General features: G+C 39.2%; 1 protein-coding gene across 1 annotated transcript; it reads left to right on the forward strand.

Annotated features, from left to right (window-relative positions):
* Positions 1 to 1,321: 1,321 nt before the first annotated feature.
* Positions 1,322 to 17,066, forward strand: LOC133458808 (uncharacterized). Its single transcript, XM_061739010.1, is given in 2 exon segments — positions 1,322 to 2,054; positions 16,876 to 17,066. Coding segments are annotated over 2 exon segments (924 nt in total).
* The last annotated feature ends 2,470 nt before the right edge of the window (positions 17,067 to 19,536 follow it).

Consider the following 19,536-nt stretch of genomic DNA (forward strand, 5'->3'; position numbering starts at 1 on the left):
AGCATCATGGGTCTGAGGAGGAGACAACCTGTCTTTTAGGGTGCTTTCAGACCTGTGGCCCGTTTGTTTTGTTCCGATTCAGGGCTAAATCGATACGGTTGTTTCGTTTTTCGTTTGTGGCGTTTGTGTTCACAAGGCAACTGTCTATAGCGGTTCAAAGCTGTTAACAAATGCCATGAACCAACTGTTCTCTGATTGGTCAGAAATGAACGTGGAAGGAGTTTCCTCTTCCGTACCCCGGGAAAAACAACAATGGTTACAACCCCTTTCACGGAGAGGGCGAAAAGCGCAGAACGCCGCCGGCGATCCCATTCATTTATGTGCTACCGGCGCAAGAGCGGACTGATCTGCCGCCAAGCGCAAGAGGGCGCCTGCCGCGGCGTTTGCGCCGCGCCCGAATTGAAAATTTTTTAATTTCACAGTTTTTTTTTTTTTTTTTACCTTGTCTCCACACATATTAATGATTGATACCGTGACGGTAGAAACCAAAGATATATATATATATATATATATATATATGTGCATTATTACTATATTTAATATATATACATATATATACGCATACATATAGACATACAAACCCAGTGATTTTATTTTTTTTTTGGGGGGGCGGGGGGGGGAGAGACGACATCCACTGCCAATCCAGGAAGCAGGAACACACGGAGACACACGTCAAGCACTGGAAATCTGCAACAAAAAAACCAGAGAACCTAACCCTAACCTCTCCTAGGATCTCGGCTCGCTTGTTTTGTGCCGCATCCGAGCGCGATTGCTGTGTTCAGATATACCAAATGAACCGATCTTCAGGGGGATACGCTCCCTGTTCCGAAACAACTGCTCCAAATCGGACAGGTGTGAAAGAACCCTGAGAGATCTGATCCACTGACCAGCTACGTGGACCAAGTCCTATTAGAGCAAATACCTTGTTGTTGCTTCAAATTTCACGCAAACGCAGAGACGTACGTTTGCAGTGACGTGGTTCCCCTTAGCACCCGAGCTGTGGAAAAACAAACCGGTTCTCAGCTGGTTCCTAGTTGAACAAGTTATGAACCAGAACTGGCTTGCTGAGGCTCTTTCTGGCTTGCTGATTGGGTAACGTACTGCGTCACGCATCGCGTCACTTTCTGGTGTTGCGGTCTGTTTGCAGGCTCTGATTTCTCCCGACTTTTTTGTCTAAAACTTAGATTTTCTGGTAAAATAGCACTATATCTGGTACATTTCTGTCTTTATTTCAACACCCGCTCATTTTCTCTTCCGCAACTTTCACTGTCACCAATCATTGATACATTTTCTGTCCGTTAGCCTCTGTTAGCATCTTAGCATGGCCTCTCCGTCTCCCACCGTTTCACCTCTTTGCTGCTCAGTGTGTGAAATGTTTAGCTATTCCTCTGCCTCCTTTAGTGAAGACGGTAAGTGCTTAAAGTGTAGTTTATTTGCAGGGCTGGAGGCGAGGCTCAGTCAGTTAGAGGTCCGGTTCTGCCAATTTGACCATAGTCCGATAGACTCGTCAGCTAGCCAGGCTAAGCTAGCGGCGGACCGGCCTGTAGCAGAAGCTGCTAGCCGCTTCCCTGCAGCTCCCGAGCAGCCGGCCAGTCAGGGCGGCTGGGTGACGGTTCTGAGGAAGCGTAGTCCTAAAGGGCGCACGGAACACCACCACCCGCTTCATGTGTCTAACCGATTTTCCCCACTCAGCGACACACCCGTTGAGAAGCCGACCCTGGTGATTGGCGACTCCATAGTCAGGCATGTGAGGCCGACTCCAGCGACCATAGTTAGGTGCATCCCGGGGGCCAGAGCGGGCGACATTGAAGCAAATTTGAAGCTGATGGCTTCAAATTTGTAATGAAGTAATCGTAAATTTGGTAAAGTTATCATCAATGTCGGAGCTAATGACTCCCGTCTTCGCCAGTCGGAAGTGACCAAAATTAATATTGTCTCGGTGTGTAACTACGCCAAAAGTATGTCGGACTCCGTAGGTTTCTCTGGTCCCCTCCCCAATCTGACCAGCGATGACGTGTTTAGATGTTTAGCCGCATGCTCCCGCTCCGCCGCTGGTTGTATCGGTGGTGTTCAGAAAACGATCATTCATTTTACAAAAAAGAGCCATAAGAATGATCAGTAGAAAATGATATAGAGATCCAACAAATCCATTATTCCTTCAGTTAAAATTGTTGACATTTCATGAATTAGTAGATTATAGTATTCTGCAAATTGTGTTTAAAGCTCATAAAAAAAACTTTACCAATCAACATTCAGAAAAGATTTGAAAAAAGAGAAAGCAAGTATAACTTAAAAGGAACAAAGATTTTTTTTAAACCAAGATTCAGGACTAAATTGATGGAACGTTGGTGTTTCTGTGAAAGGAATCAGTTTATGGAACAATCTGAATAAAGAAAACAAAGAATCAAAATCAAACATTACATTCAAAAGAACAATTAAAGCTTGTATGTTAAGTAAATGTAATGAAATATGTTAGACATACCCATAGATGGCGGTAATTTTATTTAATTTTAGTTTTTTATTTACTTAGTTGTTGTTTTTTAAATTTTAAATTTATGTTATTTGTGAATTTATTTCTTGGAAAAAGGGGCAGATTAGATAAGATTCTTCTTCTCTCTGCTCCCCTTTCATTCACAATTTATGAACATTTGTGTTTGTATTTGTATTGAATGAAATAAAGAATAAAATGAAAATGAAAAAAAATGAAAGAGAAGTAAATATATGATAGTCATCTATGCTTTCGTTAATTTAGTTCAAAATTCCGTTCATAATCATGTATTTAGTTATATACAGTGTATCAATGTTAAGAAATATGACGAATGGAAGAAATGAAGATGAATAAAAATATGAAGAAATATGCAAATTTAGAGTTTACAACTATAGTTATCGATATTATAAAGATAGATATAAATGTTTTTTTTTGTGGATTGGTTCAATGACCTGATTGTAGGGAGTTACGGTGAGTTATTGTCATATTATTGAAAATGGGCTTAAGGGTAGATTGGCTAATTGTTTTGGCGTAATCGCACCCTGCAGACTTTCGCCTGATTTTTACTTTTAGTAGATAGTTTAATAGTTTACTTTTATGATGATTTTAAAGCCAAAAACAAAGAAAACAAACAAACAAGTGAAAGATGTTTTAGTTGTTATGTGGATTCCTGGAAATGTTTGTGGGCCCAGGAGGAAAATAGCTTTATGGTGTTCTCATTGCATCCTTGATGGAGCCATAATAATAATAATAACTATAATTGCAGCCTGATCAGCTAAATTGTACTTCTGGGATTATTCTATAATTTTGTATTTATTGGTCATTTTGCCTTCATTTGAAGGGAAAACTGAGCACTTTAAAATGACACCTCTGAGATTTCTTGCTAAATGGTTGATGGAAATGACATCCGATGGTGATAATGAGGCTATAGCCGGCAGTCGTTTAGTTTAGTTCAGCATCGAGACGGCGAGTGGAGATGCAAGTCTGCAGTAACAAACACTGTTCTGGATGGAGAACTGTTAACTTAAATGTTTCATGACCTTCTGAAAAGGTCAGCTGTTCCTCCCTGTTTCAAAAGCATCACTTTTAACGTACAAACACAGAAAGAGAAACAAAAATAATGATCCTCTTTTCTATAACGTGTTAAACATTGCAACATTAAAATCCTAATTTATTTTATCTCCTCATTAAGCTTGAATTGCCATAAATTGAAATACAAAAGCTCTTTCTTGTCATACGTATGCTATAAATGCTTAAATTAAAATGGGTGCCCTTAGTGTTATCCCCCTTCTGTTTCAGAAGATGTTCTGTATGTGTTCAGGTATTCATTTATTAGATGGCTTAAACATACAGATGGTCGGAGTTTCATTAGACGCCTCTCACGTGTGAATCACGTCTCCTGGTCGAGGGGGGATAGGGTTAACCCTAACCCTAACCCAACCAGCCCCCGGGTCTCGCACTCAGAAGGCACGCTGATTTTTCCCAGATTTTTTTTGTACTGCAACCAAAAATCCCATGCGGCCCAGAAAGCTTTTTTCCCATTGTCCGCAATAGTAAAAGAGAAGCCTCTAAAACTGTTCACAGGAACCTCCAGCTGTAATCACCGGCAATTACTAATCTTTGTATTCTATATTTTTAAGTCATGGACTTTATATCCGTCAAAAATGTTTTATAACGGCCAGAAAAGTCAAAGAAAAGTTTCTTTCAGGGCGTGACGTCACGGCTGACGTCACAGCCGTGTCCGTGCATTCCACGGATGTATTATATTAATATATATTATATAATTATATTATATTAATACATTAATAATATATGTAAAACTATACATGTAATAATATACATTAATTCATATATTATATTAATACATATTATATTAATATTCGTGTCATTGCCCCAGGGCCTGATGGGAGGCTTATGCGCTAGGTGAGCAATTTACATTGAAATGAACGGCGGCCATTTTCCTGTCTCCTATCCAGTTATTTAATACATCCATGAACCCAACACACAGGACCTGCCAAACTGTGTGACTGCTCCACGGCGGCCATATTGGTAAGGTAAGTGGAAGAAGATGGATGGATTGATGGGAACTGTCTCCAAATGGACAGATTTTTAGTGTTGTCAGATTTTTTTTCTTTTTTACCACTTTTGTTATAAAAACACAACTGGCTAGTATATTTGATCCACTGTCCCATATGTCCAACATTGAAAGGTTGCCTGCACGATCAACAGTAAATTAAATCCAGCCTTTCTATCCCTTAGACTCACTGATTTCATCACTGTGCCATTGTCAGATTATCAATCATCAAATGTGGGTTATTTGTTCACTTTTATTTATTTTTCCAGGTGAAACCTCTACAAATGCCTCAGAATTCGAAAGGTTTACTCATATTGATGTTTGCCCCAGCTCCTATGGGTGACTGGAAGCTTTAAATAAATGAAATAGTTGAGTTATTGGCTCCTGAGGCGACTCGTGCGATTGAACAGCAGTTCTGCTGGACCAGGGGGCTGCAGCCGGCGTTCTCCTCCCTGACATTTTAAACAGTTTGGATTATGACCCTCAAGGGCGACGCTGATACTGTAGCAGCTCTTCTTTAAAAATCAAATCAACAGCTTCCTGCAGTGACAGTATTGTTAGAGCTATTGTACAGTAATTGTGAAGCTTATGAAACTCATAAATTGACATTTAGCCTATCCTTGTCAAAATCTGGATGATAAACTGCAAGAATTAGTAGTTTTTTCCCAATGGAATTGTACGATTGGGCGATACACCATCACGCCACTATTGGTGCCATAAGGCACTTAAAGTCCTTCATTTTAAAAAAAAATCAGTGTTTTGGTTAAGTAATGTTAAAGTTGTTTGGTCAAGTCTGTTTTTTCGTTGTGGTCGCTTTAAGAAACTCAGGGACTAATTACAGGGAGTGTCATGTGACTAGAAGCCCGGATACCCGGTAAAAAGCAAGAGAGCTGAAGAAAACCGGTCGCCTTTTGTTTAATCCAGCAACATCTGCTTACGTTTTATGCCTTTGATAGCATCGTGGGTATGTATCGATTTGTTTTGTTATAATTTACAATTGTAGAGAATTATTTTTGACATTTTTGAAGTTTAATGTTAAAATTTGATAAATAATTACGGCTCTGATACTGGCCATGTGGGCGTAGTAGGAAATCTGCAGAAAATGTATGACATGTAAGGATATTATTTAATATACGACATTTGAAGTCAAGAAAAAGATAATAAATACATACATCCTGTCACAGTTAAAAAAAAGGGTAAAAGAAAACATGTGGATTAATTCATGTAGAAGTTTAAGCTGGTACATGTTGTGGTTATTTTGTATGTTAAAATCAACTCCCTTATTGATTTATATTTTTTGCATTTCTGTTCTAGTTTTACCTTTCCTCGCCACATCAATAAACCTGTGGATAAAGAGTCAAATGTCTTCAGAGTCGTGATGTCAGGAAGGAGTTTATCTGGCTGTCTAATTATGCGCAGCAAGTGTAATAGAGGCAGCACAATCAGCAATGCGCCCTATAAACCGGGGCGCCTTATGTATGAATTTTGTTGAGCTTATTGACCTCGAACCAGTTTGATGTGGTACACTGCACTTATAAATAGTGAAGTTTTAGTGACTTTGGTAGCGACGAAGCCGCTCCGCTTGATTGATGGTCGGACCGTTCAGACACATTAAAGTCAGTCCTTGGTTGGATACGGGTGGCAATTATGTCGTGCTGGCAAGGAACCATCATCCAACATCTAGTACATGTTACCTTACAAATCTGTATCATCATCAATTATAATCAAATGTTGGAATACAACGTTCCAACCTCACACTAACTTCAGGTGAACCAATCAGAGAACAGGACACTTACCCCCTCCTCTTTTTATTTGTGGATTCATGGAAGACCTGTGACTACGTTTACATGCAGTCAAAATTGGGGTTATTGCTAATATTCCGGTTACTGAGACATTGGGAATATTCCGTTTACATGGTAATTAATCATTGGGGATATCTGGATCAAACCAGCGACGCACGGAGAACGTCATGACGCCATTCCCGTCATTTCCGCTTTTTCCGATTTTCGCACAACTTTTCCCTCACCTTCTTGTAAATCTTCTATCCCGGTACTTTCTACCGTCTACAAATGCAGAAATGTTCATATCCTTCATTACATTTATGAAGTGATTAGTCTCCTCCTGGTCTTGGTTTCTCCGTGTTTATAAGAACTTCCTGGACTCAAAAGACCAGGATTCTTTGTGAACAGAACATGAGCAGAAAACAAATTCATGTTCCGTTTGATGGGGATATTCCGTTTGGAGCTTCCATGATCAGATATTCAGGTTTTAAAAGGAGTAACCCAGGGGTCATATTCTGGTTTTTAAAAACCGGAATATGAGCAAATTCTGGTTATTCAAAGGGGTTATTGGTGTTTACATGGCCGTGCAAAACCGGGTTATTGCTAATATTCGGGTTTTAAAAAGGGTTTTTGATGCATGGAAACGCAGTCAATGATTTAAAATGTGAAAGTATTTTTCTGTTTCAGTTACAACTGAACGATATTCTGATTTACTGTGAATTAATTGAAGACGGTACAGCTTACCTGACTGTTTTGTTCTGCTTTATATATGTTTTATCATGTGCCTTATAACTGCGTCTTATTTATATGGTCCACAAAATACGGTACTTTTTTTTTTTTGTCAACTGATTCCCACGGTATCACATGGACTAACAGCAGGATGTGACGGATGCTGATCCCCCGGTGAAACAGTCCCTGATAAGAGCCTGCTCCCACTTTGGTGCACAAAATGTGTAAAATACTGTCTGGCAAATAAGCAGAAGCAGTTTAAAGAATGACACTGAGGGTAGCCAGCAGGAATCTGTTCTATTTCAATTATTTTCTAATATTTCTCTCATGCAAGTCTAGAGCTATTGTTGTTATTTTACAAAAAAATGACAAATCCAACGCCGCAGATACATTTTGTCTCTACACCCTGGAGGTGTATTTATAGGCATGAGGAGCTCAGAATTGAAAAGCTTAGATGTCTGCGTATATGAAATAGGAAAACTAACATCAGATGCCTGGACCGAGATGGGCTAGAAGTCACTGTTTACAGCACAATTTTGGCAAGCTTTCCTTTTCCCCTGCAGGTCAAGACCCTGCGATAATGAGATGTGGATTGCAAAGTTCTGCTACAAGTCTGCCGCATATATTGCCAATGTTCCCTGGGGATTATAGCTGATTACACAGATTTACACCCAGTGAATATATAAAAACAGGCCATTGGAAGTGCCTCACAGCTAAATAGGTATTTATTGCAAATTAGCTCTGGCTAGTTAAATCTATTACAAAGTGTCAACACTATTTGAGTTTAGAAGTGCGGTATCGCTCTTATCAACTTGTGCAGGCGATGTGCAAATAAGGCCCGGCTCTATGACATTTTATTTCCTGCTCCCATTCATGTGGAATAATAAGAGATTTCTTCCACTAAATTGCATGTTTACTGTATGTGTCTGTGTCTCTGCTACTGACGGGTTCTGGCCAATAAAGCTGCAGACGAGAACATCTCTGCTGGCTGTATCAATATAATCAGTACTCGAGTTGTAAAAAAAAATCAGGGGGGATGGTGGATTTGATCATATGTGGACAGATAATTTGTGCTGATTACAAATAATATAATATATTACAAATAATAGCAGTGACCAAAACACCTGCAGAAATACTGCAGGAATGACATAGCAGCAGTTAAATGCAGCCTTCTGTAAGCTTTAAATATCCACTGGACTTACATCAAATACATCAAAACACAACAATAAAAAACACTTTTCTGAACTTATCAATATGACTCTGTCCTTCACAGGATAAGTAACATGGATCACTGCAAAAACTCTAAATTTTAACAAGAATATTTGTCTTATTTCTAGTTAAAATGCCTCATTTTAGTAAAAAAAATCTCATTACACTTAAAACAAGACTCATCACTGGAAAAAACAACAATTTTCACCTGTTTCAAGTAGATTTTCACTTGAAATAAGTAGAAAAATCTGCCTACGGAGCCCCTCTGGTGACATTTGAAAAAAATAAAATAATGCGTGGCCACGCATTAATAACATGTGGCCACGAGATAATCAATGCGTGGCCACGAGATAATCAATGCATGGCCACGAGTTATTAATACGTGGCCACACATTATTTTATTTTTTTCAAATGTCACATGTTATTACTACACTTGCCATGACAATACTCTTGCTCTTTAATATAAATAGACTATAATTACCGTTATGAATAACCATCCCACCAAGGAAGTTGCATCCACGAAGTCCAGACAGTAGGTTATAATGCCATGCACGAGTAAAATAATGCGTGGGCACGAGATACATAACTCGTGGCCACGCATTGATTATCTTGTGGCCACGAGATAATCAATGCATGGCCACGCATTAATTTATTTTTTTCAAATGTCACCAGAGGGGCTCCGTAGATTTTCACTTGAAATAAGTAGAAAAATCTGCCAGTGGAACAAGATTTTTTAGCTTGTAATGAGAAGATAAATCTTGTCCCACTGGCAGATTTTTCTACTTATTCCAAGTGAAAATGTACTTGAAACAGGTGAAAATTGTCAAATAAGTTATTTTTCTGGTGTTATTTTTCTGGTGATGACTCTAAATGTTGAAATAGCAGTAAAACCACATTCATTGATGAAATGACATAAGGGATGGAAAGGAGGGATGGCAGTTTTACAGGGGGGATGATTTGGACCATTTTTATTTCGGGGGGGGTGCCATCCCCCTCATCCCCCCTCAACTCCAGTACTGAATATAATGAAGATAACGTAAATGAAACCAACAAAAACAATGAAATCTTCTAAACCCGGGTTCTCTCACGTGTTGTGTGGGTTTTTCTCCGGTTTCCTCCAACATCCCAAAACTAACTATTTAGGTTAATTGGAAAATCTAAATACACTCCAGTAAGTTATAAATGAATCAGAAGCCTGAAAGATGGCCATAATGCTCACCCAATTAGGTTATTGATACTACAGTGATAGTGACCTGTCCAATAAACAGAAAATTGCATTCCTTGGGGTTGAAAATATGGGTCTAGATCCCTCTATAATCTTTCTATGAGACTTAATTCTAGAGATATTGAGTTTTTTGTGCAAAAAATTACCTTGAAAATCAAATTTGACCTTCAACATGACCTTGAAATAGGAAGTGTATCTCAGAATTGAATTCCTAGCACTAAAAAGTAGAGAAAGTGACAATATACAACAATCTAGGACTAAGAGAAACTGAGAAATGACCTTTGGTCTTTTCGGTGGGAGCCATTTTGAATTTTCTGCAAACCGGCCACTAGGGGTGCCGTCCCAATTTATTTGCGGTGGTTTTTGAAAACCTTATGTCCATAACTAACACCATGCCAAATATCAAAAACTTGTCACCAAGTGCACAATCTTTATGATTTCTCACATATTCCCTCCCAGCTATATTCTCTGCCATAACTTTTGAATGGTTTGACATACAGAGTCGTGGGTGGTGTCATCGGACCTAGTTTTGAGTCCTTGAACATAATTGGTGCAAATTTACCCTGCCCCTTTTTCTGATTGGTCAATATTTGATAGTCCCTATTCTCTGCCATAACTTTTGAACGGGTTGTGATAAAGTGGTGTCATCCAGTGCTTAATTTGTCAATGAAGAGGTCCCGGAACATCGAGGGGGTACCCCCCGGTACCCCCTCGATGTTCCGGGAACCCCCCCCCCCCCGGGAAATTTTTTGAGCATAATGCATTTAAATGCATCAATCTGGTGCATTTTGGAAAGCTAGAATAACAATAATAGGGTGTCTGCTGCCTTAACTTACCTTGGAAACATATCCTCTCCGGAGCTTCTCTACCCGGTTAAACTTATTCTTCCCTCTGTTTGTGTGAGAACAGAGCATGCACAGCCTTCACCGCTGATTGGCTGTTTCCCGTGCCTGTCTCTGTGTGTAACCAATCAGATGGTGCTGTGGGCGGGACCTTGCTGCAGTGCAGTGACTGCAGGCAGAGAGATGCGGCTGCATCAATCCCAAAATAACGCCGTTTTAAATTGTACAAACACAATATTGGTATCGTTGGAAAGGGAAAAATGTCCTCTTAATTTTGGGGGGGCTGAGATCAAATTTGGGGGAGCTTCAGCCCGTTTTTTTATTTGTAGTGAGAACATAATCCACAGCAACCGACACAAATCCATTCATGTGTATGTGTCCGCGGCGCAAGGACCACATTGATTGTGCTGCAGCTGCCCTCATCGCCGCTTGTTGCTTTTCTGATTCGTTTTGAAGAATCATGCAACTCTTCCTTCTTTTTGAAAAAAGACAGTAAATTCAGCTGTCTTTTGACATGTTTGCGACGTTGCTCGCTGCTTGCTCCCCAGATCCAGCAAATTTCCAAAGTTTTTTTGGTCGGGGGCGTGGTTTGCTGGCCCATCTTTTCATTGCATCAACAAATCTCCGACTCTTTCAAATGACGTTAAATCTTTATAAACAACATGAAATGCTTGGGATTTGTTCTGTAAATGAATTTATGCATATTATTATTTTTTATACATTAAAAAAAAACTTTTTTATATTATTATTGTTTTATATATATACGAGAGGTGCCGGATCTGCCCAAATAAGTCCCGGAACGCAGGGAGGCCAAAATCGAGAGGTGCCGGATCTTGTTCCGGCAGGATCCGGCACAAATTAACCCCTGGTGTCATCTGACTCGGTATTGAGTACTTGACCTTCATTGGCATGAATTAGCCCCGCCCCTTCTTCTGATTGGTCGATATTTGATAGTTCCTACTTTCTGCCATAACTTTTGAATGGTATGACATACAGAGTCGTGGGTGGTTTCTTCCACTAAATGTCCAGACCTGAAGAATCTACATGAAGTCATACAAGCTTCCACTGCAGCCTGAACGTGCACAAGGGTGGAGGGTCGTTCATCACTGCTTGCAGCTTTAATTTTATTTGTTATGTACTGTTTAATTGTGTCCTGCTGCTTTTAATGCTGATGTAAAGCACTTTGAATTACCTTGTGTTGAATTGTGCTGTACAAATAAACTTGCCTTGCCAAAGAGCGCGAGGGAGGGACTGCTATAACTCAGTAAATGATTTTAAGGTACACTGACTTTTTTCCGCCTTTGCAAGAGCACTCACTGTCCAAATATAATTTAGAAAAAGAAGTAAAATCCAAGAGCACTGCCCGTCTGGGTTTGCCTGGACTGTGGCGGCCGCTGCGGTTGCAGGAAGCTCTTTAACAGCCCGCTATCATCCATCTGGGCCTGCGGTGGCAGCCGCGGCTGCAGAACCTGATTCATCACCTCCGACAGCTCAGATCTGCTGATTCGCAGGGCAGTGGGAAGGGAGTGGGGGGTGGAGACGGGGAGACGGGGCCTCTGATGGAGCAGACCATGCAGTGGGGGGGGGACCAGAGCTGTTTACCACCAGAGCTGTTTACCACAGAGCTGTTTACCACAGAGCTGTTTACCACCACAGCAGCCTCTTTAGCCTCTTGCTGTTGATTTAGGCCATGTTTCCACATAGGCGGGTATTTACAAAAACGGATATTTCCCCCTATACGTTTTGAAAAATACCATCATTTACACCAGGGGTCGGCAACCCGCGGCTCTAGCGCTGCCCTAGTGGCTCCTGGAGCTTTATCAAAAATGTTTGACCTTTTTTTTCCTTTTTTTTCTTATTTTTCTTTTTTTCCTTTTTTTTCCTCTTTTTTCTCTTTTCTTTTTTTTTCTTTTTTTTCCTTTTTTTCTTTTTTTCTTCCTTTTTCCTTTACTTTTTAATCTCGACATTTCAACTTTTTTCTCGATATTTCAACTTTTTTTTCGACATTTCACCTTTTCTCTCAAGATTGTACTTCAACATTAATCTTGACATTTTGACTTTTTTCTTGAAATTTCAACTTTTTTCTCGACATTTCGACTTTTTTCTCGAAGTGCATAATAAAAAATAAAAATCTTCCCCCAGTTCTAACTAATATAGAAACATGCAGCATGTGTTGTCTTCATTCTAAGGCTGATACAAGACTTTTAATTTTTTGCGGCTCCAGACATATTTGTTTTTTGTGTTTTTGGTCCAATATGGCTCTAAAACATTTTGGGTTGCTGACCCCTGATTTCCAGGAACCTGCATAAATATCTGTTAAGGTGCTATGAGCAGCCAAACCTACAGGGGGCAGTGTAACGAGAAGATAAAGTCATGCTGGCCAATCAGAATCCTGGAAAAAAACATCAACAAATGACACGAGTAACTTCCAGTTACTTCTAAGATGAACCAGAGTCTTTCGTTTGGAGATACAATACAATAAAATATTGACGGTGGCCAAACAAATTGTAAACACAGGTCGCACTCATGACGCCGGTGACGTTTCTGTCTCATAATGTGACGTTCTGAAGCCTAAATGTCCGTTTCTCTCTGTTTACAAGCAAACGTGAAGACGGAGGTTTTGCAAATCTCCACTTTGGCCGGAGTTTTCAGAAATGATGGTTTTTGGTGACTTTGAGCTTCGTTTTCGTGTAAAGGAACGGCCAAAACGCATGAAAACACCACAGTTTTTTTGTTAATCGGGGCCTAAGCCGGAGCATCCGGGGGGGAATCCGGGGGCGGGGAACCCACGCCAACTCGGGGAGGACATGCACTTCCTGGAACCATACATTGATTTTCATTGCAGATTTATACCGGCTTTAATGGACCGTTGTCCGAGCGCCAGGAGATCCGAGACGTCCAGTACTGATTTTCAGTCTTGTCCCATGCACACAGGCATTCCTCAAGAGCCTCATAAACTCTGACGCTATTACTGCCGTAGCTGATAAGATAAAGATATACTTTATTGATCCCCCAGGGGGGAAGGCCAGTGTCACAGCAGCGTACAGCAGAATAGAAATACCATATTCAAAGCATTCAGTGTCTTCATTTTCAACCATGCCTTACGTGTATAGTCGCATTTAGTCTTTACATTTTTGAGTATTTTTATTTCAGTAACTTGATCTTCTATAACACTGATTAACATCATTCTTCACTTTGGTCAGTGGATATTGACAAGCCTCTGGCCGTCTTCAATTTCAATTTCACCTCTCTAAGAGGCTCTTTTTACTCCCGGTCATGTCACATGCCTGTTGGCGAAGAACTTGATTTTGTTGTCGTTTTTCAAATGAACTCTATTGTGAATAAAATACAGGTTTATGCGACCACCGTAAATGATCATCTAATTATCTTAATATCTTCTATCTTTAAAAAAAAAGTACAGTATTTGTATGAAGTGGTTAAACCAGCATGTGATGTCAAATCATAAGGGGGACCAATGGATTTCACCAGAACAGCAGGTGAAACGGTGTCGACTAGTGTAGTCCCGATCGATCGGCCAAAGATCGGGCCCGATTACGTCAATATTTCATTTTCAATACGACAAACCTTATTCACACCTGAAGACAGAGCATGAAAAGACATATGTTGCGTCCGAAATGCCATACTAAACAGTGCATACTCAAAAAGTATAGTGTGTAAGTTTGGCACACTTTTGAGTAAATATCAGTAGTATGCATTAATTCGGACGTACTACTCAGAGCTACACGGCACTTCCTGCATTGCATTGTGGGAAGTTTCTGCTTAGCTAGTGTCCATCAATCCATACTAATACATTTCTCCAGAATGAGTATGGATAGTACATACTATTGAGTACGTACTAATGTTTCGGACGCACTAAAAAACCTCACATACTGTTTTTGCTACTCATTAGGGTGGAAGGATGGAATTTCGGACGCAGCCATACAGTGAGTACGTCGCCGCAACCAAGGCTGCTGCACTGAGACAGCCGACAATAAAAGAATGTTTTAAAAAGAAAGAAAAGCTGTGGGAGAAAAGTGACTGTAGTGGTATGTAAATGATTATCCGTCACTTGTTAATCATCTTTTGGTCCACTTTATTGACTCAGTGACAACACAACACAGGGATGACGGACTGCTATTTTGCGGGCTGGTGTTACGGTCTAAAGGGTCCGTCTCTGAACAACCACACTTGGTTCCTACGCTCTGCGTGACATCATTACAACACTGTAACAGAAAACTATAACAGCCGTGATGAAAAGCTGCTCCTATTCATTTAATGCTGTTGAGAATTCTGCACTAAGGTTAAGCCAAAGTGTATTTTAATTTTCTTATTGATTGTGAGTTTGACTGGAAGTCATTCAACTTTTGAACCTAGTAGGTAAACTACCTCTTTTGAAGTTAAATTTATTAGGGCCCGAGCACTGACAGTGCGAAAGCCCTATTGTATCTGTAGGAATTGTTATTTTCCTTCTGACGAAATGAGGGCCTTTTTGCCCGCCTAAACGTGCCCCAAAAGTCACCAAATTTTGCACGCAAGCCAGGCCTGGCGAAAAAAATCTGGCTCAACAGCGCCCCCAAGAAAACTTTGTGCCTCAAGCCCCACAATACGGTTTGACGTACATGCACGAAAATCAGTACACACCTGTATCATGGTGCAACTTAAAGAAAAGTCTCTTGGCACCATGGCCGAAACCCAACAAGAAGTCGGCCATTTTGAATTAATCATGTAATTTTGGCGCAATTTATGGCACTTCTTCGGCCGTTAATGCGGCCCGAACCATAACGTGCACCCAGGTGTGTTATACATCAAAATGTGCGTCTCCATCCTGCGACAACGTGAATTACTTTTCTCTTTCAAAAGCGTTACCGTGGCGATGCTAGACGCCAGAAAGGGCGCCCCCCCTTTATCTGATTGGTCCAAATTTGATAGTTCCTACTTTCTGCCATAACTTTTGAATGGTTTAATATAGAGAGTCGTGGGTGGTGTCACCGGACTCGGTTTTGACTCCTTCACCTTAATTGGTGAAAATTAACCCCGCACACACTCATCAACTTGTTTCTGGTGTTTGGAGACTGTACCGGTGTTATTGGAGACTCTGACTTCTGTTGCTCTACAGTTATTGTCCCAAACGAGCCGCTCCACCGTTGCAAAGCATTCACAGCCGGAACGGAGGGTAGAATTCACATACAAATAAACGGACACAGTTTATGATGTAAGGCGAAAATGAGCTTCCCCTCCTTAAAAGACCAGCAGCCGCCACTGAACTCAAGTGATCGGGATCGGATCGGAGCTAAAAAATCCTGATCGGGGCAACCCTAGTGTCGACCCACAAGTCCAGTTACACACAGCTCTTTAAAAAAAAAGACTTGTCGATGATAAGGAGCTTGGCTTGTCATTTACAGGTGACACAGGTACGTCTTGTTTCTTGTTCAGGGTGCTTGCGCAAGTCTTGAAAGTCTTAATAAGTATGGAATTTTGAAACACTGTTTTCCAGACCTTGAAAAGTCTTGAATTTTGTGTGAAAGTCTTAATAAAGTATGGGGAAAAAATGTATGGTAGAATTTTACAGTATGCTCAAAGGCATTGTGAAAATGTGAAATTCATGTACTTGTGATTTTCATGTTTTGAAACGTTTTCATCAGTAAAAACATAATTTACTGTGAATAATGCATTCGTTGAATACTAGGCTATAGAAAATTCTAACAAACATTTCTAATAAACACAATTGGTACAATCTTAACCAATGAAGTAGGCAGTAGGCACACAAGTATACAAGTATGTAAAGTTAAGGTCTTGGGAAAAAAAATATCAGTTTTAAAAAGGTCTGGGAAAAGTCTGGAATTTTAATTTGGAAAAAGAGCAAGCACCCTGTTGTTGCAAACAGTGTTTCGCAATAATCTCCATTACATTTGCCGTTTTTGGAACTCGTGGCTCAACCCTCGGTAGATTATTGGTTGTAGACGAGGTTTAAACTGCACATTGATGAGTTTTGTGTCTGAGTCTTGAAGCCACATAGGAACGGACAGCTGATCCCCAAGGTTTCCTGCCCCCCCGACTTAGAGCAGTTACATCTCTGGGAGAGGGATGTACCGTGAAACCCCCGGCTAGTGGGGAGAGAGAAATCGAACAGATTACATGACAGCCTGTAACACACTGCTGCCTTCAATTCCCAGACATGCTGGGTGTCTATTTTTAGTCCTCTGGTCAGTCCCCTCTCAGCGGTGGGTTGGGCCGTTGATGGTGCATGCATGCTCCCTCCGAGCTCATTATCTTCTTAAAAAATTAATTTCTTCTGGAAGGTTTTTGCTTTCTTTTCTTTTGCTTTCGCTGATTGCATCACAGAAACAGCTTGATTCGTGTCACACTAGGTGGTTTAAGTGCTTCAGACTGCAATCTCCAAGAGTTTCACCTTCAATTAGAATACATAAGGAGGGGAAATTAATTATTCACAGTGGGAGACGCGGAGAAGGGCATGTGTACGCGGTTAGTGGGCCGTCACGTCGTTGGAAATTCCTGCCTTTTTGCAGCTCGCCGAGCCACGCTGACAGCCGGCCGCGTCGAGGGAGACGGCCGAGACGCCGACGAGCCTCTGCGGCGGATCAAAGAGCCGCTTACACATGTCTTCACGCCCCTCGGTCACTTTGTTACCAGGCCAATTAAATCACAGCTAAATGTTTTGTCAGTGGGAGGGGTGGGAGACGCTGCCCCCGACCTGTAAAGACGCCCGGCTCCACCTCGCTCCACATCAACTATTATATTAGCACATTTCCTGTGGAGGAGCAGCACGGCTGATAATAATTCCTCCCTAACTGGAAACACTTTAACTATTAACATAAAATAATTCAAATTACACAAGTAAAGAAACATCTCTTGAATAGATACATGTAAAACTTATTTAATTATTATTAAATAAATAATGTAGATACTATATGGGTATGTGTGTGTGTATATATATATATATATATATATATATATATATATATATATATTGATACATTTTATAACATCAACCAATTCAAACAATGTATAGTTATCATAGTTTGCACCAATAACCATTTTTAATAAATGTTCAATTATATATATATATATATATATATATATATATATATATATATATATATATATATATACACGCACATATACATATATACACATTATATATATATATATATATACACACACACACATATAAATATATATACATAAATATATATACATACATATATATATATATATATATATATATATATATATATATATATATATATATATATATATATATATATATATACATATATATATATATATATATATATACATATATATATATGTATATATATATATATATATACATATATATATATACATATATATATATACATATATATATATATATATATATATATATATATATATATATATATATATATATATATATATATATATATAATAAATTAACATTTTTTTAAAATGGTTATTGGTGCAAACTATACATTGTTTGAATTTGTTGATGTTATAAAATGTATGAATATGTATTGTTTTTATTTATATCTAAATTTTAAATGGAATGACTTTTTATTTTTTCTTTATTTTCAATTTTTCCTTTCTTTTTTTATATGCTACATCTTTAGGTTTGCTTTAAATTTTTTGTTGTAATGTTATAATGTACTGTGGAATGTGTCTGACCCCAGGAAGAATAGCTGCAGTTTTGCTGTAGCTAATGGGGATCCAAATAAAAGTATAAAAAAAAAACAACAAAAAAACAAACTATAACTTAAAGTATGTGTTGTGAACATACGCTGCTGTTTGCAGCTTATTTAATATATTCTAATGACGACTGTAATAACAGTCTATACAGATAGTTTACCAATTTGGAAAAGTAGTACCTATTTCAGAATTGCAGTCCAGGGTGAGACTGAAGCTGGACTAAATACTGGGAGTCTGAATAATCGTTAAAAAAGCTGTTTATTTATAACAGGTGATGATGAAAAGGATCTTTATTCATTTTGGAAATCCCCTGAAAGGCTCAAGCCCTTGCTTTACAATACGGTTAATGTGATTACAATGTAATTTTAAGAAATATATATAAATCAAATTGATATAATCATGATTATCACTGGCAAATGCACAGTTGAAAGAGTTATATTTATGCATAGAGGCAAATATTTACATACTATTGTGGTAAAATGTACCTTTAATACCAATAAATGGAAAAGCAATAACATTAAGCAGCACAAATCTCCTCTTGGGGACACGATTGCAACATTTAATTTCAGCGACGGCATTTTTTCATTTTCCCTACCTGATTAATGTGGACTAATCCGATCCATGTATTCCTGTCATGTCTACAGTTGGTGGCGTTACATAATTATGCTTCACTTCAAGCAAACACTCACTTTGGTAAATCACTGAAATGGAGATAAAAGCTCCGCTGGCAAAGTCGCGCTTGTGAAATTATCAAAATTAGAAGGAAGCAGCCGATTTGTGGGAGCAGATTTCCAGGACGCTGAATCCTGCCGATGAGTTTTGGGGGATTTAGCACTTTAAAGATGAGACGGGGGCATTTCCTGCCAGTAGCTTTCAGCTAAGGCTACAAAATGTTGAAAGAGCCATATTGGACCAAAAAAACTAATATGTCTGGAGCCGCAAAAAATCCCTAGAGTCATGCTATACAGCTTTATGCTAATCAGCGCCATATTTGTAGTCACATTGGTTTGGTTAACCCTAACGTATAAAAACGTTTTTAAAAACAAATTTCAACTGAATATATCTATTATGTAGTGCATGTGAAATAGTAACTACATTTTATAGAGATGATGTATGTTAAGGAATTGTAAATATGTTTGTTTATTTAGCATAGTTTATTTAACGTCATGTAACTGACTGATGTATTCACAGTGATTCAATATAAGTTGTAAATGTGTGTACAGTTTATTTCAATATTTACCGTTCAAAAGCACAATATATTTAACGGTTTATTTCCACGTCCATAGCAACAGTAATCAATGACCGCACGTCCACGTCAGGGCAGTCGTCACGTGATCAGAATCTCCGCTCGTCACTCTATGACGTAGAGGGGATGCCCAGGGATTCCCTGTCTCCACTTCCTGGTTCAAAAGCCATTAAAAGTGATATTTTGTGGCTGGACGACGCTCTGGTTAAAGTCTGGTTAGGTTAGGCATCACTTA

This window comes from Cololabis saira, chromosome 13 (genome assembly GCF_033807715.1).
Source record: "Cololabis saira isolate AMF1-May2022 chromosome 13, fColSai1.1, whole genome shotgun sequence".
Lineage (NCBI taxonomy): Eukaryota > Metazoa > Chordata > Actinopteri > Beloniformes > Belonidae > Cololabis > Cololabis saira.